Here is a 21,304-nt window from a genome sequence, read left to right as displayed (position 1 = left end):
ACATAATTAGAGGTAACCTCGCCTAGAATTATTCGTTGAATAGGATGATCATCACCAAATATCTGCCCAGGGAAAACGAAAATTGTTGAGTCCATCAATAAAAGTGACGAATAAGTAATATACTAAGGCAATAAAATTAAAAAAAAATACTAATAAAATTATTTGACTTTTGGGAAGCCGCCGATAAGAGACCACTTTTTCTTCCTCAATCGCCAAATTTCATTAAGTCGGCAATCAAGCTTATCATCCAATCCACCAATTGTTAGAAGATCTCCAGAGGGAAGCCCGAGTGCAGTGGTTCCATGTTCTATAGATCTTTAATGAAGTTATATATTTTTCGAGTCTATTTAGCTCCTTTCTACCTTGGATGCTTTGGCAGAGATTTCCAGCCGTCTTCTGTCATCATCTCAACTCTTCCTCTCGCGTCGTGTCCTCCTATCACAGTCGGATTATTGTTGTAAAGGGCGAATCCACTGTGCAAATGTCCTTTTTTTGTTCCAAAAGTAGATGTTGCAGTAAACCCATCGAATCGCTCACAAGATTGACCGATGCCAAAATATAAATCGTTGTCATTATTGAAGCAAATCAAAGCTAAAAAAGGTAATAAAAACTATTCTTTTTTGTAAAAAAACCTTCGCTGCCGTCCTCAATGGTGAGAGCAGCATGACCAAACCAATAAGTTCTGTTAAGTTTGACATTTAGTTCCGTGAACTCGCATCCGTCTAATCGAACAATCTACAGTAAACAGCATTAATATTTTTTCAACACTTGTTGATTACCTTGCTAGAATTATAACCGCCTCCGAAGAAGTGAAGTTGATCGTTGAGCAAAGCGCTTTTTGCGTTGTTGAGATACCAATGCCTTCGGTCATCGACTTCGGGAATGTTCAAATGCAAATTTGTGCTAATCGATCCATCGGCAAGCAGCGTGTAAGGTTTATAGTTTCGCCATAAACCATCGGGAATAACATTGATCTTCGTCGATAGTTCAGACGAGTAAATAAAGCTTTTGATTTCTGTATCACGGTCGAACTTGAAAACCCGTAATTTCATTCTTTCTTCGACTTTAAATTCAGGCACTACATTCATCGATGCAATTTTTACGCCATCTTCGTAAACATCGAAAATCGTCAATACGGAATCTTTTTCAAAAAGCTCGATTTTAAGCTTTTTTCCATGACGAAAGTCTCCCTTCAAGATGAGAATTTCACGGAAGAAGTCAGATTCTAGCAAAAATGAACCATTTGCGAAAGTTCCAAGGGTGAAGAACGATTTTAAATTGAAGAACTGGCACTCGATCATTTTCCGTCCGATTTTGATGGCTCTTTTTTGCTGAAAAAAAGAGTATTTTTTCAGCAAAATTCTTTCATACCTGCATTTCAAACTCAAGACTCCAAATTTCAGATTCATCAAATTTTAATTCAAAAGTAGAGATATGCCTCAAATGAGCAAGCGAAGAAAAGGAATCGTCCGGAACAATGGTAAATGGGTGCTTGCCAAAGATTCTTTTTGGTATTTGGGGAAAATTAGGTTGCGAGGCAGCATTTTTTGCAAAAGCTGGGAGCACATCGTCGTGAAACGCGAAAAAGGGATTGCTCATCACGAGCATTTTTCGTGCAGCTTTTTGTTGGACAAACTCGAGCTCGATGAGATCGAAGTTGAACTCGATTTCGAAGGTAGCGTCAAAAACGTAGTTCTGGATGTAAAACCTTTCGTTGTTGATGACTCCATTGCTGAAATATTCGCATTCGTCGTTTATGTTTCCATCCTGATCGGTGTAAAAGATCATCCGGAGAAAATAATTTTGAGAAGCAAATTGACTGCTCTTCGTAATTTACGAGGGAGCCGATCCACTCGCTGCCGAGGACTATAAACTTTCCCTTTGCTTCCAGTAACAGTGAGTACAACGTATTTGAAAGGACTACGCTTCTAGTCACCAGAAGAAGCATAAGTCGTCCAACGTCAATCAAGGGGATAACATGAACTGGGTCTAAATCCTTAAATTCAACTGGCAACGCAATTTCGTCTTTTCGCCATCCTTTCTCGAATTCTACACTTTTACTGATCCAATTCAGTGCCACAGTCGTTGAAAGCTTGATAAATCGGTCACCGAGCCTGATACTCATCAGATTGAAAACTCCGTTGAAGCTGATTGACGACACCTTCGAGTTAAAATGATTGCTAGCGATGAAACCATGACCTTCTTCGAAACGGTTCAAGTTGTATTCCGGCGCGTAGTAAAAGCATTTGTCGACTCTTCCGGTGGGTGAGCTGTTTTATGGTCAAGAACGCTCGAAATTTAAGAATCCTAAAATTGTCAAATCGATTCTAAGACCGTTCTCAAATAACAACAACTGGGAAAATCTGCACGTCCTTCTCTTTTCTTAAAACTTCGATTTGATGCGTTCCAATAGACGAACCGAAGTGAAAAACAAAAAATCCTGTTCTTCAAAAATATATTTCAAAATGTCTAAAAGGAAAGTTTACTTTCTAAACTGTCGATTAGGGATGAAAGTCGAAAGGAGCGAAGGTGCATCGGCTTCATTTATCTTCATCAAATTTCCCTTTGCATCGACCAAATAATGTGTTCCATTAAGAAAAGCGGCGCCTGTTGACTTTGTTTTGCTTTTAATTGTTAAGAAATTAATTGAGTCAAGAGTTGGATATAAAAACATTCATGAGGAAAAAGTGTGTCCTGCATTACTACAGTGGGTATGGTCAAATTAGCAGGTGGTTTTTTTGGCAGATTTCGACAAAATATGCTAAATTGACCATTTTCTCAAAAATCCGATTTTCGAGAACAAAATTTTCAAATCATCAAATTGGGTACTAACAAAGAAAAGGAACAATTTAGATAAGACGACATACTATATGAGTGAGTAATATAGTAACGTACACCAAAGGAAGCGATTTTTCGGAGCCAACAAGATTGCTTTATTTGGCCTACCGGCCTATCAAAACCCTATCCATCAAAATCATTCCTTTGGTGTCATGTACTCTTTTACCCGCTCATTTGGTGTCTCGTCCTATCTTAATTCTTCTTTTTCTTGGTTTACTCCTCAAATTGTTGTTGTTAAGTTATAAATTATATGAGTGAGTTTCAGGTCTGACCCGATGGGTCTCTGAGTAGTTTTTCAACAACTCTCCGACTGTCTTGTTCCTAATTCTCTGTGAAAACGACTTGTTTTACGTTAGAAAATGATTTTTGAGCATGAACTATTCATAAAAATCAAGGGAAAAAGACCTAGCCATTAACTTGCCATCAATTTGCCATCAGCTTTCCGGGATAATTCCTTCGGCAAGACAAGGCAATGCAAGTATTTTATTACAAACTTGCCATTTTACTTGTCATTGGCAAGTTGGTAAGTGGCAAGTTGCCGACTCGAGAAAAATATGGGCCAATATAATTTTTCCGGGAAAATAACGATTTTTAAAATTTTTTCGATTTTGAGCAAAATCTGCTAATTTGATCGCTGCTAAATTGACCATACCCACTGTAGTTCTAAGTGAGTACTAGTTGAGTTGTTCAGAGCCTCAAAAGTAGAGAAAATAAGCGGGAACCTCTTCCATTGAACAAAACCATCACGATTTTCTTGTCGTTTGGTGATCAATCCGATGCCTTCCTCCGTCTTATGGTGATCTTTTACAGTTGAAATTAAGGCGCAAAAGCTAATGAAAATCACCCTGAGCCAACTTTCCTTTAGCGAATTTAGTCTTTTTCAGGTCCCAAAAAGGAGTGAGCCTTTGCTCATTCTCAATTTTTTCACACTGATAAAAAGGACAAGGACATCCTTTTTGGCAATATTTTTCAAATGGGCAAACTTCTCCAGCAAAGTCATAAGATCTCGTCAGCTCAAAGCATATTAATTCACAAGGGCTGAAAGCTATATTTCTTTTCGATTGCAAAACAAGCGATTGGGAGCAAAGATGGCGACAAATGAAACGATCGTAGAACTTTTGCTTTTTGCATCGCAGCGCGTTAATTTCATTTTCTTTTTCAGAAAATTCTAAGGAAAGTTCCTTTGGTCTTTCTGGTAAGACGATTTCCACTGGTTGAGTAAAGTTCTTGCTTCCAACACAGTCATGAAGAAGATGCGCGCAGTAGTCCATGTCAGTATTCAGAAGGCATTTTTTGAAGCCTGCTTGGCAGACATTTGTCAAGTAAGTTGGTTGAATACGAGATGCCAGCATCGAATAATAATTTGCTGAGATTTCTATTGAACCGACTTTGAACCGAAAAGATTACCAATGAGGATGACAATGGTCCAGAAAATGCATCCTAGAACCATGTAAGTTGCAAACTGTCTATGCGTACCATTCCCACTGAAAAAGAAGGAGCATGTCAGATCGAAAACATTTTGCTTCTTTTATGATGACAGTACTTACTGACGAGCAAAGCGCTTCCAAGATTTCCAGAACCTCTCTTCCTGATACTCATCCGAAAACAAGCCCTTGAATTTCTCAGGCGCTGCTGATTTTTTGTTCTCTCTGTCTATGACTTTTCCAATATTCATTTTCTTTGCGTCTCTAGCATTTTCGATTCCCCTGTTGATTTTCTCTTTGATACTTTGGATTCTACGGCCTGTCTTTTTGATGAATCCAGTCTCGATATCATCATCTTGGTTATTATTCGCCGATTCGTTGAAGCCTTTTTTAAAGTCCTTTGCTCGTTGAAAAGCATTTTTCATAGAAGGTTCAAGCTTTTTCAAACTTGGGATAAAAACTCCCCCATCGAGCTCTAGCAGTGTCTTTTTTACTGTATCTGGAGAAAGTACAAGCCCTTCAGCCGTCTTCATCACAGCGCCGACACAGTGACATTCCAAGCATTTAACTTTTTGCAGTGTTTCGTCTTTTATTTTTTCAGCTACAATTTCCTCCGATCCATCAGAAAAATATTCCATTTTTTTGCTTGGTCTCGACAATCTTTTCTCTTGTTCACTCATCCACTCTTTCAATTTGTTCGTCTTTCTACGAAGAAGACGCGTACCCTGGGATTATTTCAAGCCCATCTGCCCTTCAACTCAGTTTAAAATAGAAGCATGAATCGGACGAGATTACATTCAATCTGTTGAAATGGCATCGATATTTTGATTATAATTAGTTTTAGTATAACATAATTTGTTTCGAAGTAATATTAATGGGAGGTGGAAATGAAAGTTTATTTTCAGATAAACACTAGAAGGCTTCAGGCGATCCATGTTCAATTCAATGATGAGCTCCCGATTCATTTTTAATTAATAAACGCCCTAAAATGAAGCTTTTTTCAAGTTTGATTGCATTTTCTATAGCAGAGAATAAAGCCCGAAGACCAAATGTGATCCTTTTAAACTGCGATGACTTCGGAATCGGAGACTTCCAAATATACAACAGAGAAGCGAAAGTACCAACGCCAAACATTGACAGACTTGGCAACGAAGGGGTCAAATTTCTCGATGCTCACAATGGCTCAAGTCGCTGTTCACCAAGTAGGTACATGCTCATGACCGGAAGATACGCGATGGCAGACAATGAGTACCGAAAAATTCTCCCTGGCGAGCCTCAGTTGGCAGAGATGTTCAAAAAATCAGGATACAAGACGGGAATCTTTGGCAAGTTCCAGCCATTGAGCTACTGGCTCGTGAATCAAAACGAAACTCGCGAGGAAACTCAAACAAGAAGACTTCTTGACGCCGAATTCCACGCAGAAATGAAAGGGCTCGGGAGGAGCTTCAGAAATCTACGCACATCAAACTATAAGCCCGGCATCTATGAGCAAAAAATAAGTCCTCTCAACCACGGCTACGATTACTCCTTTACGAACAGCTTCATTTGCTGCGAGCCAGGAGGATTCTACGAGAACGGAAAAGGAATCGAGCCAGTCGACACTTGGTTCAAACAACAAGCATACCCCGAGACAACGCCAGAAGATGCACCGAAACCCTACAACCCAGAGACCGGAGGCTGCACCACTTTCCCCACTACTGGCTACATGGGCGATGCTAGGCAAGATGAAAAATTTGACTCTGAAAGCGAAGACTTACCAATTTACTTTTGCAACTTTCCTCGGCAACAAGTCGCTATGAAATCATATGACACTCGTTATGCCGAAGAAATGACCATTCCCAAGCTTGAGAAGTTTATTGATGATAATCAAGACGAAGAGTTTTTCGTCTACTACGGAATGCGATCTGGTCATGGTCCCTTTAACACCCCTTTGCGATTCAGAAATCAAACAGAAGTTGGCAACTTGGGTGAAATGATCAGGGAAGCGGACGAAATCGTTGGAAAAATTCTCAATAGGTTGGAAGAAAATGGTATTGCTGACGATACGCTTGTCATGTTTATGACTGACAACGGACCAGCCATCTCTGCGGAAGATATTCTCGCTAGCTTTGGCCACAATCAGCGGCAGCTGGATCTTCCCAACGGAACAGTTGAACTGGCGGGCACGAAGAATAGCCAAGGAGAAGCAGGCCATAGAACGCCATTTTTATGGCGTTATCCAAGACGCTTTTCGCCAAAAGTTCTTCATGATCCGAAAGTACCAGTTTCTACTGTGGACATTTACGCTACTCTCGCGGAGTTGATCGAGTATGAATTAGGAAGGTGATAAAATTTAACAAAAAAACTGTCGCTTTTGATCATTATTAAATTACCAAAAAGACTGCAACGAAGCTCCAGACAGTAGAAGCCTCGTTGGATACTTAGAAACCGGAGAGGCAAAAGAACAACTGAAGAAAGTTCCGATAATGACGCATGCGAATATCAGGGGCTTGAATGCTTCACTTCGAAAAGAACAGTTTAAATACGTTCCCGGTCTAAAAAGTCTTCACAATTTGGAGAGGGATCCTGAAGAAAAAGATGTAATCCACCTTTTTTATTTATAAGATTACCGAGAATTTTTTTAGAATCTTTACGAAAAAGAAGGATATCAGAAATTCGTTGGGTATTTAGATTCTTACTTGAGTGACTATCTTGAGTACATCGACAACCGAGAAGCTACAACTGACAAGGGCGCAAACAAGGATCACTGTTTTCCGCGATTCAAGCGTCTGCAAAAGTATTTTTAAAGAATTAAAAGCTGCCAAAATTCCGAGTTACTATTCTGCTTCCTGAAAATATAAAAATAATACAATCCGATCAAATTTAAAAACGCGAGAGACTACCATTATTGAAATATCATTGAATTACAATACAGTTTAAAAATCGTGAAATCAATATGATCATCTAATGATTCTGAATGAGAGTAAACTGTTTACAATGATCAATGAAGCACTCTTTTTCGCGCCCATTGTAGGAAGAAATATTCACTTGATCAGTAAATCGTAAAAACGTCCCCTGACTTTTTGGGAGTAAGCCGCAAGAATTTCGTGACGCGGGAGTTGAAAAAGAGAAAAAAATGGGCCAAGTACCGTCTTATTTTGTTCATATCAGTAAGCTAAGAGTTTTTTTCGATTTGATCGGGTATTTAGAATCTAAATTTTAGATAATGACTTTTGCGATGGTACCTGCTCTAATATTCAACAGTGCCAGGCAATTTACACGGCAAAGGAAAATTTCAAATAAACTAATATACACATAGAAATACACTTTATTTTGAAAATTTAAAAGTCGGACCTTATCAAATTGGTCCCAGAAGACTATTACTGCACTCTCAGTAATGAAGCCAAGTCTGGATTTATCGCGCTAGCAGTCGCCATTTTTATGATCTTGGTCATCGTTCTCTTCGTATGCGTACAGGATAGATGGTAACAATCGAATAAATTTATACGATACACTGGATTTCTACCCTTAATTTTAGCATCCGCATTGATTCCGTTGCCCCGCATAAGGAATACGACGAAGAAAGGGAAAAGAGTGGCGGCTGGTTTTTTCAACCTGAATTCGCCAAACTCGAAGAGCCAGTTGAAGTCATCGAAACTGTCTTTCCCTCATTTCCCAGCAAGCCTCCTCCAACAGTAAGAAGAGAGACACTATCTCAATTAAAGTAACAATCTTTTCAAGGAGGAAACAGCAACAGGCTCGACGACACCAGAAATAACTTTTGAAACGCAAAAAGTTTATCCTAAATTGAGTTATGTAATCAAAGGTAGGAAAAACTGCCCTGCAGAGCTATTAGAGCTATTTTTAAAAAATGATTATAGAGAGTCCGCAGAAAGCACCGATTTCTCTCGATGAAGATCTTGCACCCATTTCCGACATTTATGAAAAAATGACAACGACTACCACGTCCGAGTCAGATTCCGATCTTTATGCGACTCCGAGAAAAGTGGGTAAGATTCCGCATATTGAGGAGAACACACTCTGCCCAACCGATTTCGAAAGCTTTGAAACTTATCATTAGAGACTGAAGAGATTGAAAATAAAGTTGATTTTTTGCATTTTTATTTTTTGTCGCGTATTTTGTACAAATAGATAAAGAGTTGGAGTTTTGGGTAAAGTGTTTTGTTTTCGCGTAGTAAGGATGAAGAGATCAGTTTCCTGTGTTTTCGTTTGTCTGAGAATTGATGGTGATGGAGGTGCGTTGCCGCTTCGACGCCGGATTAGAATGATCCTCCCCGGTTGAGGACGTTGGACTGGTCGGACGCGCTTGTTTGGCTGCTCGCTTGAGCGGCTGACTGCTGACTACCGACTGCGGCAGACTGATGGAGCCCGCCGATGGAGCCGGACAGGTGACTCCCGCCCGCGAACTGGGCTTGCTAAAACTTGAATTAGTCCGTTTTTGCAAATTGTAGGCAAAAAGAAGCTGCGAGCTAGCTTTTTGCGTACTTTTTATAGCAAAAAACTCACCTGCAAAAGGGCCGCTTGCTGATAAGCTTGAGTCGGGTCCATGTAGCCCATCAAGCCGGATGGGTCCATCGCCAGCTGGGCTGCCAAAAGCTCTATAAAGCGTGTTTAGAATTGAAAATAAGGGTTGATGTCTTACCTTGTTGCTGCTGAAGCTGAAGAAGAGCAGTTTGGTTCATCATTGGCTGGTAACCATAAGCCATTTGAAATCTAAACGAAACGATTAAATATTCAGCAAAACACATGGTCACTGATTAATTAAACTACCTATCCTAAGGCTACATAAATAAACGCCAAAACAATCAGTTGTAACTTGTAGTTGTGACGGTTTGCGTTTTAAAAACCTCTCAAACCCGATAAATTCTTGTGATTTTTCCCACGAAATCCTTTTTTTTCAACTGTTGCTCCAACATCAACAACGCAAAAACGGAAGTGCACAAAAGATAAAATTTGAAATAATGATTTTTTGAAATCAACGATTATAAAATAAATTGAAAACGGTATTTTTTATAACAACAAATACACTCAATAATGAAATAAACGAAAATCTGACACCAACAATTTGAGCGAACCTGTCTGAAGAGACTGAAAACGCCGACATTTTCAGTCAATAATAATTAGCTAAAAAGGTGATTTGAGTCCGGAGTGTTCATTTTAAAATTCTAAATTTGATGAAAATTACCCAGCATTTTGAAGCAAAGCAGCTTGTTGTTGCTGCATAGTCGTGTACATGCCGCGTTGAGCCATCATTTGGCTCTGTGGAGTCATCGCTGCTGATTGATACAATCCTCCAAGGCCGCCAAGTGGTACTAGAGAAAGGGGGTTACTGAAGGAAGAACTTTCATTTGAATGACTTACTTTGCATGAGCCTGGGCTTAGCGCCAATGTAAGCAAGGTTCACATTCGCCTTGCGACCATCGATAATTGGGTTGGGTTCTTGAATCGCTTTCTGGGCGTCTTCTTTTTTAACCATCGTAACCTAGTATGAAATAAGCTTTATCCAGAGAATACTCAAGAGTTTCTTACGAATCCATATCCTCGGCTCTTTCCAGTCTGTCGATCTGTAATCACAACCGCCTCTTCTATGTCTCCATAAACTTCGAAAAACTGTCGAAGGGAGTCGTCAGTCGTGTGATAAGGAAGTCCACCGACGAAGATCTTCGTCATGGTAGTGTCCTTTTGTTGAGGGCCGAGCGACATTTCCGGGCTTTTCTTACTTTGCTTTTCGTAAATTGAAGGTTCTTCCAAAATTTTTATGCGTCTCTTTTTGCGTTTTTGTCTCACTAGAAAGGTTGTTTTGGAGATTTTAGGTTTTGTGATTTGTGAGAAGCAAATCGCGGGGGAGACTTTATACAGTGCTAAAGCGCGGTGCCCTTGGACTCGCGCCCCAGGCGCTAAGCCTGACACCCGTCACATGCCCGCAGCTGCCACAATTGCCAATTTCAAAGGGGTCAACACCTAACGTTTAAGTTTACACCTTCCGCCCGCTTTTCTTGGAAACATGCATATCAGAGGATGTTCTAAATTGACCGGTTTTCTTACTTGTTACTCTTGAGTTTTTTCGCTCTTTTCATACGAGAAGAATAGTTTTTTCTCTATTTTAGTCTCTCGATTTTTGTTTGAAGCTAAGGGTACTTTCGGTAAAAAAGATAATCTGAAGGTGCTCAAATGGCGGAAGTCGAGAATGAAAGTATCGGGCGAGTTGATAAGCCTCGTTGACAGGACCTTGTTTACGGATTAAATACTGTTCCCTTCTTCTCTGACAGTTTAATATTTCTCAAGGAGGGACACACTTTCTGGCACCAGTGTAAATATCGTTATCCTCGAAAACTTGTTTGTAATTCTTATTGAACTTCTTATCAATAACTTATTGTCGGGGACTGTAACTTCCTTTTTCTCGATAAAAAAATTGTGAGACTTGTTATTAATAAATTACCTTTATGATCAGATCAAACCGGATCCGCCCCTTCTCTTATTTCCTCCGCGTCTTAGAATAATTTAGCGAAATGTCTCAATAATCAAAATTCTCAATGTTTTTTGGCAACTGCTTTCAAAATTCTATTGCAGAAATGGTATTGAGCGGCCATAAAGTGAAAAGTTCACGGCGGCGAGAGCAAATGATGCGCCGCTTCTGCCAAAAGAGTTCTTTTCCAACCGCATTTTTCGCCAAAGGCTCGCATTCGACACGCCACAAAGGAAGCTCCCCTTAACACTATAACGATCCGAGCTATTCATACAGCTTTTATGTGCTTTTATTGCAACAGCTTTTGATGGAGATTTCCATCGATTAATCAAATTGATGAGGGAAGCTTGGAAGAATTGTGCAAAGTCAAGCGGACACTTGTCGGCAAAACACGATCACAGAGGCTTATCACTTCATATCGTTTGGCCTGGCACCTATTTTTGGGCACACGGGAATTAGGACTGCCCGAATTCGCAAAATTTTCCGCCTCCCTAAAAATAGAAAGTCAAATAACCTTGAAATTTTCAATTTGATCCCTCGGGATTAGAACACTCTGGAGCTATAAATTATGCGAATCTTTGACGTAAATGAAATCTTATTCTACCTTCTGGTGAATATGCCAAAACAACTGCAGCGCGAATAATCAAACCTTTGAGGTACTTAACAACTTTCAAATCGGAAGTCATCCTCAACCCTTGTTTTCCTCCGAAAAGAAATCTATTGATTTTTTTGCTAAATGCCAAATATTCTTGAAGAAATCGAGAGAAGCTTGAGTGAGTCTAGCAAAGAGTTTCGACTTGGCGAACATGAGAATTTAGTTGAGTCAGAAGAACATCTCGCTTTCGCTCATGCCGATTTCGCTGCGTCTGTGAAGGAAAACCGAGAAATGACGGAAATCAGAGTGGATCTTCTACAAATCATTTTTCTATACGCTGCTTATGCTTTTTCTGCCATACTTGTATTCTTTGTTATACTGATGTTATTCAACTGCCGGAGCAGAAAGAAAACAGTTGTTGTTGTTCCTTCTGTTTGAGAATTTTTCAAATATAATTACAGTTGCCGAAGTTTTTATTTTCTATTCACTGTTTTGTTCAGGGCAGTAGAGGGTGAACAGTAGTCTACTTGGTGCTGAGTCTTCCAGTGCATCAGTAGGACAATTTTCTAAGAAGCAGGTAGACCTTTTCGTCGATTTTGATCTCAGAAAGCGAGTTTGCTTCGCCGTTCAATCGCATGAGCAGGCCTCCATATGAAATGTACACCTCTCTATAAAAAGGTTTACACCGAAAAGATGTAGTGGGCTTACAGTCTTGTAACAGTGTCCGCCTCGTCGCCCGAAATCCGGTAGACCAGTCCGTGCATGATGTAGTCAAAAGCAGCGGTTCTGGTGGACTTTTCTTCCCATCGTGGATCGTATTCACCAGCATCAGGCTCTCCATCGTCGTTCAAAGTTGTCGCCAACATCAATCGGAACTACAAAAACATGTCACTCAAAACACTACTCCAAGTTATCAGACGCACCTTATCACCAGGCTGAGGAGAGTAGAGCAACGAGTTAACATCAAGAATGAGCTCCATCTTGCTCGATTCGCATTCTGCGTGAATCCGCTTCACTCTCTCAAATTGCTTTCCTTCAGGGTCGATATCTTTGATGTTAAAAATCTCCTCGTACAACACTCCAGACATTCTTTTTTCTCGTTCTAAGCCAACAAAGCTTTCAATATCATAAAAATTATACTTTGAGTGGTGTGTTTTATTTTCAGTGTCAGTGAGAGTTGGAGGATCAATGGAATGTTGGAAGCATAAATAGTGAGATGAAAGAAAATATACAGTAAGAAAAACTAGTCGAAGAAGAGCTTCTTTCGAACATTATCGGTGATAGGCAGTTCTGATGCCGCTGTGGACTGGCGAAATGCGATAGGAGTGTTGCCATTGGATCGAGTTTGAGAACGAGTTTTTGAAATCATCTTCCATTTTTCGCGAACTTCGTTTGGATAGGCTTCTATTCTCTAAAAACAAAATATGAGGTGAAAAATTAAGGAGAAGGTCTTACATTGTACCAAGACATGACAGAAGAATATGCTTTCAGTTTCGCTCGGACAACATCTTTGCTAATTGAAATTTGTTTTAGTGCTTCAAAAACATCTCTGTCAGTTTTCGATGGTTTGTCTGCCATCAAGAAGAGGTTCTCATCATCTCCAAGCTGCATGTCCGTGAAATTAGAGCACAGCATATCAATCGTTGAATCCAGATCAGCTTGAGAGCCCCCCGAAGCTGAGCCGCTTTTCAGGTACTCGTTCATTTTCTCCAATCCTTCTGGTGATGTAATGTCGACGAACTCGTCAAGAAACGGCCATTTTTCGAGCAACGCGGTTCCTTGTTTCACGCACATCGGCCTTGTTATCTTTTCAAGACCTTTTTCATAATCTGTGACTCTGATTCGCCGCTGTTTCTCGCTCTGGACGAAGCGCATGTTCATCCTTCTTTTGGGCGTAGCTGATTGCACGATGGAAGAAGCTTTCGCAGAGGAGATTGGACCAGCTACTGCTCGAACATTTGGACTGTTCATCAGTTCCTCTTTCGTCAGCGAAGAGCTAAAAACACAATTGAAATCAAGGAAGAAAATGATTGGCGTTACGTGGTCATAATTCTCGGCGCAGAATCATCCGTTTGTATGATCGCAAGACAAACGGGCTTCTCAAATAAAAGATCTTCAACGTCTTTGCTCAATGGAGCCCTCTCCTCATCCTTTGCCACGATTTCCTCGGCCGTTTGATTCTCATTGTTCTTCATACTTCGCAAAGTTTCCCATTCCTTTCTCTTTTTGAAAAAGCGAATAGCTTTTAAACTCCTAAATAAAAATGAACATATTTCTCAACGAGTCAGTTTACTTGTTTCGGACGGCGATATGAAGAGGAGTGTCGCCTCTGGTGATGGTTTGTCTAGGACCGCAAAGTTTTTGAAAAAGATAGAGATTCACAATCCGCTGGGAGTATTCGCAGAGAAGAGATTTTGGCACATCAGGATAGTGTTTTGTGAGGTAGTTGTGGTCTTCAAGGAGGGAAAAGATCGCGTTGAGGATATTTCCAGCGTCGTACTGGCAGCAAATATGAACTAAATTTCATTTTTAACCCACAACAGACAAAAGATCGGCTCACCTAAATTCGACCAGTTACCAGGACGGTACGGCACTGGTGTATCCGCTTTCGATATCAATAAACGAGGATTCTTCATCACCTCCTCCATCACAAAATTGTACGCAGAATCCTTCTTCGCTTGAATCTCCGCAACGATCTTATTCAAAAGCGGCTGCTCTGGCGCTTTGAACGGCGACTTTAGCTCGCCAACGAAGTTTTTCGCCACTATCTCTTTCGGTTTTCGCAACGGACTTTCGTTCGGCCCTTGTGATCGAAAAACGGCCAACTCGGGGCGCGATGCTCTCGGTCGAACTGGCGTCTTCAAAACGCCTTTCAGCCAGAGTTCCGCTTTTTCGCGCTCATCAAAGATAGCGAATCGCGGAGCACTCGATTTCATCTTTTTCTTGTGCTCGTTGAAATCTTTCATGTTGTCGAAAATCAGATTTTCACTGTTTTCAAAACGCATCGCATAGAATTTTCCGTCTGACGGATTTCGAGGTGGAGTTTTTGGCGGCTCCTCCTTTGCCTCGCTGTTAGATGGCGCAGGAGTGTTCTCTTTGTTATCACAAGACTCTGATGAGCATGAAGACGTCTTGCTTTCGAAGATTACTTTGGCGATCTTTTTGACGACGATCTTCTTTGTCATCGCACTGAGAACTCCAACTAAAAAGTCTATTTCGCCCAATATTCAACGAATTTCAGAGCAAACCTTTAACTCCAACCTCCTGGCCTCTTTTCCGAATCTCGACATCTGGTAATTTGAGCAACTCTGCAACGATCTCGTCCATGTTGCTGAAGTCACACAAGCGTTAGCCTTTTTGATACACTTTAAAAGTTTAATTGGCAGTTAAACATGGCCTAAAAGATGGAGCAGATAACTGTTGACAGTCAGACATGCCGAAACTGAAAATTCATTTTCGTCTACCGGTAAAAGAAACATGAAAGAAGTGAATAAGATTTGTTGTCATTATCGGCCGTAAACAAAACACTCTCTGTCATCTCTAGTCTCTTCGTGGGCTTCTGCTTCGCGAGCGTCGCTTTTCCCGGCGCCGTTCGGGAGATTTCGATCGTTCCCGGCGGCGCTCCCGCGATCGGCTACGTTTTTTCTCGCTTCTTGAAGACTTGCGATCGCGGGATCGGCTTCGTTCTCGTCTTTTCTCATCTTTACGATTTGATCGTCTGTCTCTGAAAGAAATCAACTGTAGGAAAAAAAGTTGTAGAGAGAAAATACCTGCTAGAAGATCGAGATCGTCGGGATCGTTTTCGATCTTTGTCATCTCGTCTACTCCTATCTCGGTCTTCTCGTCGCGATTCTTTTTGAATTCTTCGCTCCAAACGCTCGTTCTTTTCGTCCATATCTTATAAAGATAATGCTTCAGTGGCGAAAAGTGTCGTCGTTACCTTTTTTGATCTGTTGTTGAATTTGATCAATATTCTTTTGGAACTTCTTCATTGTTTCTTTATCAGCTTTGTGCGATTCTAGCTCCAGTTTTTTCGCGTCGATTAATTCCTGAAACACTCATCTCTTCGACCTCTACTGGAACTTTTTACCTGAGGAATGCCATTAGGATTGGATTGCGCAGAAACCAACATTGGCCAGAGCTCGCCCATGAACAGCCTTGCGTTCTAGTGAAGAAAAGGGTTTAGTAATGAACTCAAACGGGCGGTGTTGCTTCTTGTCGGGAAGCGAACAAACCTCAGTAATTTCATTTTCAGAAGTAATTACTGTTTACTGTAACGAATAGTACGATATGGAAAGAGAGTGCAACTGGGTCCAGTTGGGAACAGTTTCAAACTGAAGAAAAAATGTTAATAACTGAGGTTAAAATTTTAATTTCAAATTGCGAATTTTCGTTGTTTTATTCTGGCGAGAGGGAGGAGGGGAATTACCTTGGCGTTGAGGAAGCCAGTAAGGTTGATTTGCACGACTTTTGGGTCTGGAGTGTTTGTTTCTTCGAGCTGATTGATAGCTACATTTTAGGTGCAAATTTTACTCAAAATAACTTGCTACATTTGCCTTTGAAAATTAAGTTTGAACCTTAGCATAATCGATGACGACATCGTCTTCGAAGCCGAGAATTTCCGTCAATTTTTCGTGCACCCACGGTTTCAACGCATCCAGCTTCACTTTCCGCATATCAACAGGTTCCGCCAATGCTTCAGAAAATTTCAAAGTCTTCATTAGCTTTTTGGTCTTATCGCCAAATCGCGTATCCTGGTCAGCGGTTGTACCGCGATAGTAACCTGCGTCGGTCATTCTAGAGCCGAAGGATGGATCATTTAAAAGGCAAAAATTAGTGAGCAATAAATATTTAAAAGATTTAATAGTGGTGGATGAACTTGTAAACAACAGTTTAGAAATTGAAGTTTTCAATGGTGGGGATTTTTAATTGATCAAGTTTTCAGTGGTGGTATCTTCGGGAATCTGTGAAATCGAATCGTTGACAAGTGAAGGCTCAATTACGCTGTAAAGACTCGCCACATCAATGAATTCCTCCAGGGAATCCACGACAATGAATTCTTCGTTGAATGTCTTCACCAACTTTTCGCAGGACTTCTGAAGAGAAACAGTGTTCTTTCGGATGAACATTTGCAGTTTCTCTGTGTATTCCTCTCCGGCGCTAAAAATCAATGTTTAAAACTGCCGCGGCGTGTTCTGATTGGTCACCTGTCAGAAATTGCCTGCTCGTCAAAAAGCTTGTCCAAGATTTGATCAATTAGGAACCAGAACAAAATCGTAGGCTTGTACTTTTCAAAGGGGAGTTCCTTTCGTTCTGCCTCGGTGACTCCCTTTTTCGGGTTAATTGAGACTTCACGCATGTGGGTACAAATGATCATTTTCTTCAAAAAGTCGACTCTGCATTTAATCCATTCCTTTAATAGAATTTTTTATATCAATGAAAAGTGAGAAACAAACACACCTCTTTACTAAACACGATAAGGGCTGATGTAGCTTTGTAGAAGTAGCCAGAGACGGCCCAAGATGAATTAACGTTGAAATCGTCCAGGAAGGTTTGAATCGGCGTTTTCAAAGAGCTCTTGAAAAGAAAATCTTTTTAGCAGCAGTTAATTATTTTTGTTTTTACCTGAGTTTTGAGGGTGTTAGTCGTGTACAAAATGTAGTGAATCAAGTGCGGCAAGAATTTCATGTTACTCTCCGGTCCTCCGCCGCCCGCATCAAGGTAGAATTTGCCATTCGTTGAAAATCGGTGCAGCATCAATTTGATGTTGTGAATAAGCCAGGTGACATCGGGAGATACGCCAGTAGCGTCGCGAACAGACTCGTTGAATTTCGCCATTTGGGTTGAGAAATCAGACTCGTTGACTTCAGGGCCCCACAGTGGCAAGAGCGCGTTGCACCGGGTACTAAAATAGTTTTAATTAAAGTTAAATTTCTGTTGATCACCTGTTGTTATGAAGGAAAGAAGTCTCCCACTCATCCCTGGATCGTTTAGCAACAACCGCTTTTTTGTGACACTCGTTGTGGATCAAATTGAAGCTGGACACTGTCTCAAAGCCGACGGTCTTCCTCGAATTCGCTTCAAACGGCTCGACAGTAGCTCTCTTGCAGAAACAGTAGATCGACATGATTTTCTTCGGTTCAAACTGGCATCCTTCTTTGCAGATGACACAAAGAGGCCCGTCTTCTGCTTGTTCGAGCTTCATTTTTTCGGATTTGCGGTCGTCAGCTTTGATGGTTCCGTCGGTATTCTCCGCCATACCGAGTTTGAGAAGTGTTTTCATACGATGCGATTTGCCGACTTTAGCTTTTTCCTTGCGAGTGGCCCGGCGGGCTTCAGAGACGCGCTTGAAAACATCACTATTGTCTCTGAGAGCTTCGAGAGCTTCCTCCGCCAGAGTACCTGAATTATTATTAGAAAAAGTAGAGTTGTAAGGACTCACCGATTCCGCCAGCAGCGACTTGTTCCAATCGATGCAACTCAGGAATTACCATTTCTCCAATAAGCTTCTGGCATTCAGGATGCCCAGTAGCGAGTCCAGCTAAAATCCGAAGAATAAATGGAAGAACGGGTCGTTCAAGAAGATCTTTCCATTCATCAGATGCGTAATTCTTATCCGAAGGTGTTTTAGCTCGCAGATAATCGATTGCCTGTCGAGGCAAATTTCTAGCGTACATGAGATCCTTCAAATGCTTGCCACCCGGGTTATCGGGCTTGAGACCTTTGAGGATGTCACAGAAGCACTCGAGGTAGATCTTGTGTTGTTCATCTTGAGACTCGTCAAAGCTAGATAAGTTGGAAAGGACGCTATCGAAATGGTTAATCAGCTGCTCCATGAGTTGCTCATCTCCGAATGATAAGAACGGGATCATTTCCATCAGTGACATGACGATATTTTGCCGCGACTGAACAAACTCGGAGTCGATAGCCTTAAGAAGCTTCGTCAGTTCGTGTTTGTGGCCTGTTTCTGTTTCCTGTCCGTGGGTTGCTGCTTCAGCTAAAACTCGATTCATGATTGCTAGGATGTCCTCGACGAGTTTTGCTTCTTTTGCTTCGATGCAGATGTTCAACAGTTGAAGCATGATGTTCAACATGGAAGCGGAGGAGTTCTCAGCGAGTGCGTCTCGGCAAACGCGAAGATGGACGCAGAATCCGAGCAATTTCAATCCAGCGCCAAGAAGCGGTCGTGATCGAGAATTAAGAGATCGGATGGATTCGAGTTTATCGAGAACCGTCTCCAATCCATTATCGACAGCAAGATAAGATGCTCGTTTGAAGATCTCTTCTTCATTTTGATCGTCTTCCGGTAGCGTCTCGACGAATTCTTCTGTCGCTTCGCCCATCAATCCTCGCATACGATAGATGACTCGCATTGGCACATTGGTCTCGTGGTTTTGAAGCCATATCTTTTTGTAGACATCTGCGACGGCCAGGTCAAGTTTGACGATTTTGTTCGAAACTAATAGCTCCAAGCTCGTATCGTCGTCGACCATCGCGATGAGCTCTGTATCACGGCAGATCTTGTTCTTCAAATCGCGGATTGTTTCTCCAACGGCCGAACTTGGATAAGGATTGTTGACCATTCGACCTGGTAGAAATTCTTCTTGCAGAGGATCTTTGTCGATTTGAACTCGGAAGGACTCGTCCTCGGTTGATTCAGGACGGATGATATTACAGAGTCGCTCGAAAACAAACTGACTCGCCTGGAAATCATCCTTAGAAAAGTGAGAAAGAGTTTTGAAGCAAATCTTGACAAAGTCACGTGCAATATCTTCGCCTCCAGAGGTCAGTGTCTCAAGGAGCTTGAGAAGACCATCTTGGGCGTCGTCAATCGCTTTGGTTCGTAAAGAGAGACTCTGCAGAGACTGAGATAGCCTCGCAGGATTGGCTTGATCATCTTGAAGGGCAGATCTTTCGATTTATCAATGATGATGTAGAGCAGTAGGACAATCGCGTCGAGGGTTTTCCCAACTCGAAGGTCAGTGCTAGAAGAAATCGTGGTCATCTGAGAATATTCAAGTTCTTGTTTCATCAACGCATTGATTTGAGACATCAAAAGCTCGCCAAGTCCTTTCAGTAACAAAGAAGAAAGCCCAGGCGCAAGTTCTTGTTCTTTTACAAGCAGAGTTCTGAGCAATCCAAGATACTCAACAGCATATTCTCCGGCTTCATTGACATATTTAAAGTAAGTCACCATTAGATCGATGATTTCGGTCTTCCTGTTCTTGGCCAAATTGCTGACAACATTACAAGCTTGAATTCTAGCTTCTTGAGACCATTTGCAGAACATAAGTCTTGGCAGCCAGTACGACTCTGGAACAGATTTTAATGATGGTTCCTCTTCCTCGTCGATTCTAGCAGTTGTGCGGGTTTCGTATTGATGATCAGGATCGCCATCTGCCCATTTTCGGAAATTGACGTCATAAGGAGATGGTGTTCGGCTCTCCTTGTTGTTTTCTTGGCTGCTGGTTTGCTTCTTGAGAATTGCTAGACAAGGGAGTAAAATTCCATTCACGATTGTCGTTCCAGATGAAACATTGTCACAGAGTTCTGACGCTTCGAGGAAGATGGCCATGGCCGCTTTGATTCGATATTCCCATCCGGAGTCTCGATATTTCAGCGATTGCTTTAGGAGCTCAAGATCTTCTCGAAGAAGAACATCCAGCCGTGCAATTGATTGATTTTGCTTGGCGAGAGAGATGATCTTTTCTTTGAGTCGTTCTCCTAGTTCTTTTGAGGCTTCCTTCGAGCCGCGAACAAGTCGACAGATTGCTCTTCGGATGAGCTTTCGTAAATTCGAGCTTCCAAGGTTTGGCGGAGATGAGAGAAGCTTTTCCACGGCGCCGTCAGCGATAAGAGCTTCGCGAACAGATGTTATCTGACATAGAGCTCGGACGAGAGTGAGATTGTTCTCTGCTCCATTCACAGCACAGCCGTAGCAATTTGACATCGAAATTGAGTCATTTTCCCCAGTTAGTTTCGGCGTTGATTTCACTGCATTCAAGCAGGGCTGGTAAATTCGCGTCCTAAAATCTGTCGAAAATTTTAAGTGCACTAAAATTAGTGCGCGAATTTATTTTGTCGAGACTTTAGTGACTTTCGCGTCTCTTTCGCGTGTGTCTCGAAAAGTGTCGAAAATAAGGGCTGCTGATTGGCCCGCCAATGAGCGCGGGCTCTTTAATTCTGAAGAATACGTAAGTTTGAGAATTTCAAACTTCGTTAATATTAGAATTTCAAAGAGTTTCAATAAAGTGGATTGGGTAATCGAGGGCGTGAATTTTAATATATAGTCAAAAAAGACTTTATCAATCCATTTGTTAATTTTCTTTATAAATATAAAGAAACAATCTTTCTGTGCTGGATTTGAATGATAAGCTTAGACTCTTTAAGTAATTAATTTTTTATTGAAGCTTGTTCTTCCTGCATTTTCCCTTTCTTGTCAATCTTCTTGTTGTCGTCGTTCGACTAATCTTCGGTGTCCTCAAAAGTCTGTAGCAGGAGCAGCCTTGTGCAGATTGTTAATATAATTCATAATTAACAAAATCATAAGGGAGATCTAGAAGCAGATTTACTCCCGATATATTTTACTCTTAAAATATAGCATTGCTTTATCCTAGAAAACTAAAAAAAAAACTTTGGGAGGAGTTCTTCATTAGCAGTTATCAAGTAAGCGTGAGTTTGGGAGGAGACCTCCCTTCTAAATTATCAAATATATGTGATTCTGTGAATAAAGAATTATATAAAGATACTGAGAAGAGCTCGTAGACCACGAAAGTAGGGGAAAAGGTCGGACTCATTACCAATTGATAACCCATAACAAATTTTGGTAATGCATTACCAAATTCGCCAAAATAGTGTCGATTTTTTTCATTCAAAGAGCGAGTGTGCGCTCCGCGCCTGTAAAATAGAAAACTTGTGGGGTGTTTTATTCATTAACTTGGCGAAAAAATAAATATAAATTGATAATCGAAAACCGAAAAT

General features: G+C 41.1%; 7 protein-coding genes across 10 annotated transcripts; 2 read left to right on the top strand and 5 right to left on the bottom strand.

Moving 5' to 3' along the window:
• Positions 1 to 5,245: 5,245 nt before the first annotated feature.
• LOC145702493 (N-acetylgalactosamine-6-O-sulfatase-like) lies at positions 5,246 to 7,090 on the top strand. Its single transcript, XM_081779726.1, has 2 exons — positions 5,246 to 6,841; positions 6,887 to 7,090. The coding sequence occupies exon 1, from the start codon at positions 5,251 to 5,253 to the stop codon at positions 6,586 to 6,588; it is 1,338 nt and encodes a 445-aa protein (XP_081635852.1). The 5' UTR covers positions 5,246 to 5,250; the 3' UTR covers positions 6,589 to 6,841; positions 6,887 to 7,090.
• Positions 7,091 to 7,591: 501 nt separating this feature from the next.
• LOC145701684 (uncharacterized) lies at positions 7,592 to 8,322 on the top strand. The gene is made up of 4 exons (XM_081778898.1): positions 7,592 to 7,726; positions 7,780 to 7,936; positions 7,983 to 8,067; positions 8,123 to 8,322. The coding sequence occupies exons 1-4, from the start codon at positions 7,683 to 7,685 to the stop codon at positions 8,320 to 8,322; spliced, it is 486 nt and encodes a 161-aa protein (XP_081635024.1). The 5' UTR covers positions 7,592 to 7,682.
• A 50-nt stretch (positions 8,323 to 8,372) lies between these two features.
• LOC145702326 (uncharacterized) lies at positions 8,373 to 10,817 on the bottom strand. 4 transcript variants are annotated; one of them, XM_081779546.1, is made up of 7 exons: positions 10,702 to 10,817; positions 9,792 to 10,048; positions 9,624 to 9,744; positions 9,448 to 9,574; positions 8,905 to 8,975; positions 8,769 to 8,860; positions 8,373 to 8,673 (listed from the first exon to the last, which is right to left on the bottom strand). In XM_081779546.1, exons 2-7 carry the CDS (start codon positions 9,963 to 9,965, stop codon positions 8,452 to 8,454), a joined length of 807 nt encoding a protein of 268 aa, XP_081635672.1. In that variant the 5' UTR covers positions 9,966 to 10,048; positions 10,702 to 10,817; the 3' UTR covers positions 8,373 to 8,451. The 4 variants fall into 4 exon arrangements, with proteins under 4 accessions (XP_081635672.1, XP_081635669.1, XP_081635670.1 ...); XM_081779543.1 differs by lacking the exon at positions 10,702 to 10,817 and adding an exon at positions 10,308 to 10,578; XM_081779544.1 differs by lacking the exon at positions 10,702 to 10,817 and adding an exon at positions 10,308 to 10,555 and having other exon boundaries at positions 8,373 to 8,677.
• A 1,016-nt stretch (positions 10,818 to 11,833) lies between these two features.
• LOC145703830 (DNA-directed RNA polymerases I, II, and III subunit RPABC3-like) lies at positions 11,834 to 12,434 on the bottom strand. Its single transcript, XM_081781224.1, has 3 exons — positions 12,247 to 12,434; positions 12,032 to 12,198; positions 11,834 to 11,991 (listed from the first exon to the last, which is right to left on the bottom strand). The coding sequence occupies exons 1-3, from the start codon at positions 12,409 to 12,411 to the stop codon at positions 11,874 to 11,876; spliced, it is 450 nt and encodes a 149-aa protein (XP_081637350.1). The 5' UTR covers positions 12,412 to 12,434; the 3' UTR covers positions 11,834 to 11,873.
• Positions 12,435 to 12,450: 16 nt separating this feature from the next.
• Positions 12,451 to 14,710, bottom strand: LOC145703827 (ankyrin repeat and LEM domain-containing protein 2-like). The gene is made up of 6 exons (XM_081781221.1): positions 14,572 to 14,710; positions 13,884 to 14,525; positions 13,617 to 13,839; positions 13,364 to 13,576; positions 12,779 to 13,319; positions 12,451 to 12,734 (listed from the first exon to the last, which is right to left on the bottom strand). The coding sequence occupies exons 1-6, from the start codon at positions 14,648 to 14,650 to the stop codon at positions 12,567 to 12,569; spliced, it is 1,866 nt and encodes a 621-aa protein (XP_081637347.1). The 5' UTR covers positions 14,651 to 14,710; the 3' UTR covers positions 12,451 to 12,566.
• On the bottom strand, positions 14,678 to 16,140 carry LOC145703829 (serine/arginine repetitive matrix protein 1-like). Its single transcript, XM_081781223.1, has 6 exons — positions 15,907 to 16,140; positions 15,753 to 15,833; positions 15,414 to 15,488; positions 15,264 to 15,372; positions 15,094 to 15,220; positions 14,678 to 15,047 (listed from the first exon to the last, which is right to left on the bottom strand). Exons 1-6 carry the CDS (start codon positions 16,117 to 16,119, stop codon positions 14,864 to 14,866), a joined length of 789 nt encoding a protein of 262 aa, XP_081637349.1. The 5' UTR covers positions 16,120 to 16,140; the 3' UTR covers positions 14,678 to 14,863.
• Positions 16,141 to 16,166: 26 nt separating this feature from the next.
• On the bottom strand, positions 16,167 to 20,589 carry LOC145703832 (E3 ubiquitin-protein ligase UBR4-like). Its single transcript, XM_081781226.1, is given in 7 exon segments — positions 16,167 to 16,483; positions 16,531 to 16,736; positions 16,784 to 16,900; positions 16,949 to 17,228; positions 17,269 to 17,725; positions 17,766 to 19,169; positions 19,172 to 20,589. Coding segments are annotated over 7 exon segments (3,801 nt in total). The 5' UTR covers positions 20,274 to 20,589; the 3' UTR covers positions 16,167 to 16,248.
• Between the last annotated feature and the right edge of the window lie 715 nt (positions 20,590 to 21,304).

The sequence above is a fragment of the Oikopleura dioica genome, chromosome PAR (genome assembly GCF_907165135.1).
Source record: "Oikopleura dioica chromosome PAR, OKI2018_I68_1.0, whole genome shotgun sequence".
In the NCBI taxonomy this organism is placed as follows: Eukaryota; Metazoa; Chordata; class Appendicularia; order Copelata; family Oikopleuridae; genus Oikopleura; species Oikopleura dioica.
The sequence above is the reverse complement of the archived record's forward strand: the minus strand, read 5'-3'. Positions and strand labels throughout refer to the sequence as shown.

Coding starts and splice junctions, on each gene's coding strand:
- LOC145702493 (XM_081779726.1), top strand. CDS start 5,251: ATGAAGCTTTTTTCAAGTTTGATTGCATTTTCTATAGCAGAGAATAAA.
- LOC145701684 (XM_081778898.1), top strand. CDS start 7,683: ATGATCTTGGTCATCGTTCTCTTCGTATGCGTACAGGATAGATG. Junction 7,727..7,779: donor GTATGCGTACAGGATAGATG/GTAACAATCGAA, acceptor CCTTAATTTTAG/CATCCGCATTGATTCCGTTG. Junction 7,937..7,982: donor CCAGCAAGCCTCCTCCAACA/GTAAGAAGAGAG, acceptor AATCTTTTCAAG/GAGGAAACAGCAACAGGCTC.
- LOC145702326 (XM_081779543.1), bottom strand. Junction 8,861..8,904: donor TCAGCTTCAGCAGCAACAAG/GTAAGACATCAA, acceptor CACGCTTTATAG/AGCTTTTGGCAGCCCAGCTG. Junction 8,674..8,768: donor AGCAAGCGGCCCTTTTGCAG/GTGAGTTTTTTG, acceptor AGTTTTAGCAAG/CCCAGTTCGCGGGCGGGAGT.
- LOC145703830 (XM_081781224.1), bottom strand. CDS start 12,411: ATGTCTGGAGTGTTGTACGAGGAGATTTTTAACATCAAAGATATCGAC. Junction 12,199..12,246: donor CTCCTCAGCCTGGTGATAAG/GTGCGTCTGATA, acceptor ATGTTTTTGTAG/TTCCGATTGATGTTGGCGAC. Junction 11,992..12,031: donor GCGGACACTGTTACAAGACT/GTAAGCCCACTA, acceptor ACCTTTTTATAG/AGAGGTGTACATTTCATATG.
- LOC145703827 (XM_081781221.1), bottom strand. CDS start 14,650: ATGGACGAGATCGTTGCAGAGTTGCTCAAATTACCAGATGTCGAGATT. Junction 14,526..14,571: donor CCAGGAGGTTGGAGTTAAAG/GTTTGCTCTGAA, acceptor TAGACTTTTTAG/TTGGAGTTCTCAGTGCGATG. Junction 13,320..13,363: donor GCGCCGAGAATTATGACCAC/GTAACGCCAATC, acceptor TTGTGTTTTTAG/CTCTTCGCTGACGAAAGAGG.
- LOC145703829 (XM_081781223.1), bottom strand. CDS start 16,119: ATGACCGACGCAGGTTACTATCGCGGTACAACCGCTGACCAGGATACG. Junction 15,489..15,752: donor CTGGCTTCCTCAACGCCAAG/GTAATTCCCCTC, acceptor TTTCTTCACTAG/AACGCAAGGCTGTTCATGGG. Junction 15,221..15,263: donor TCAACAACAGATCAAAAAAG/GTAACGACGACA, acceptor TATCTTTATAAG/ATATGGACGAAAAGAACGAG.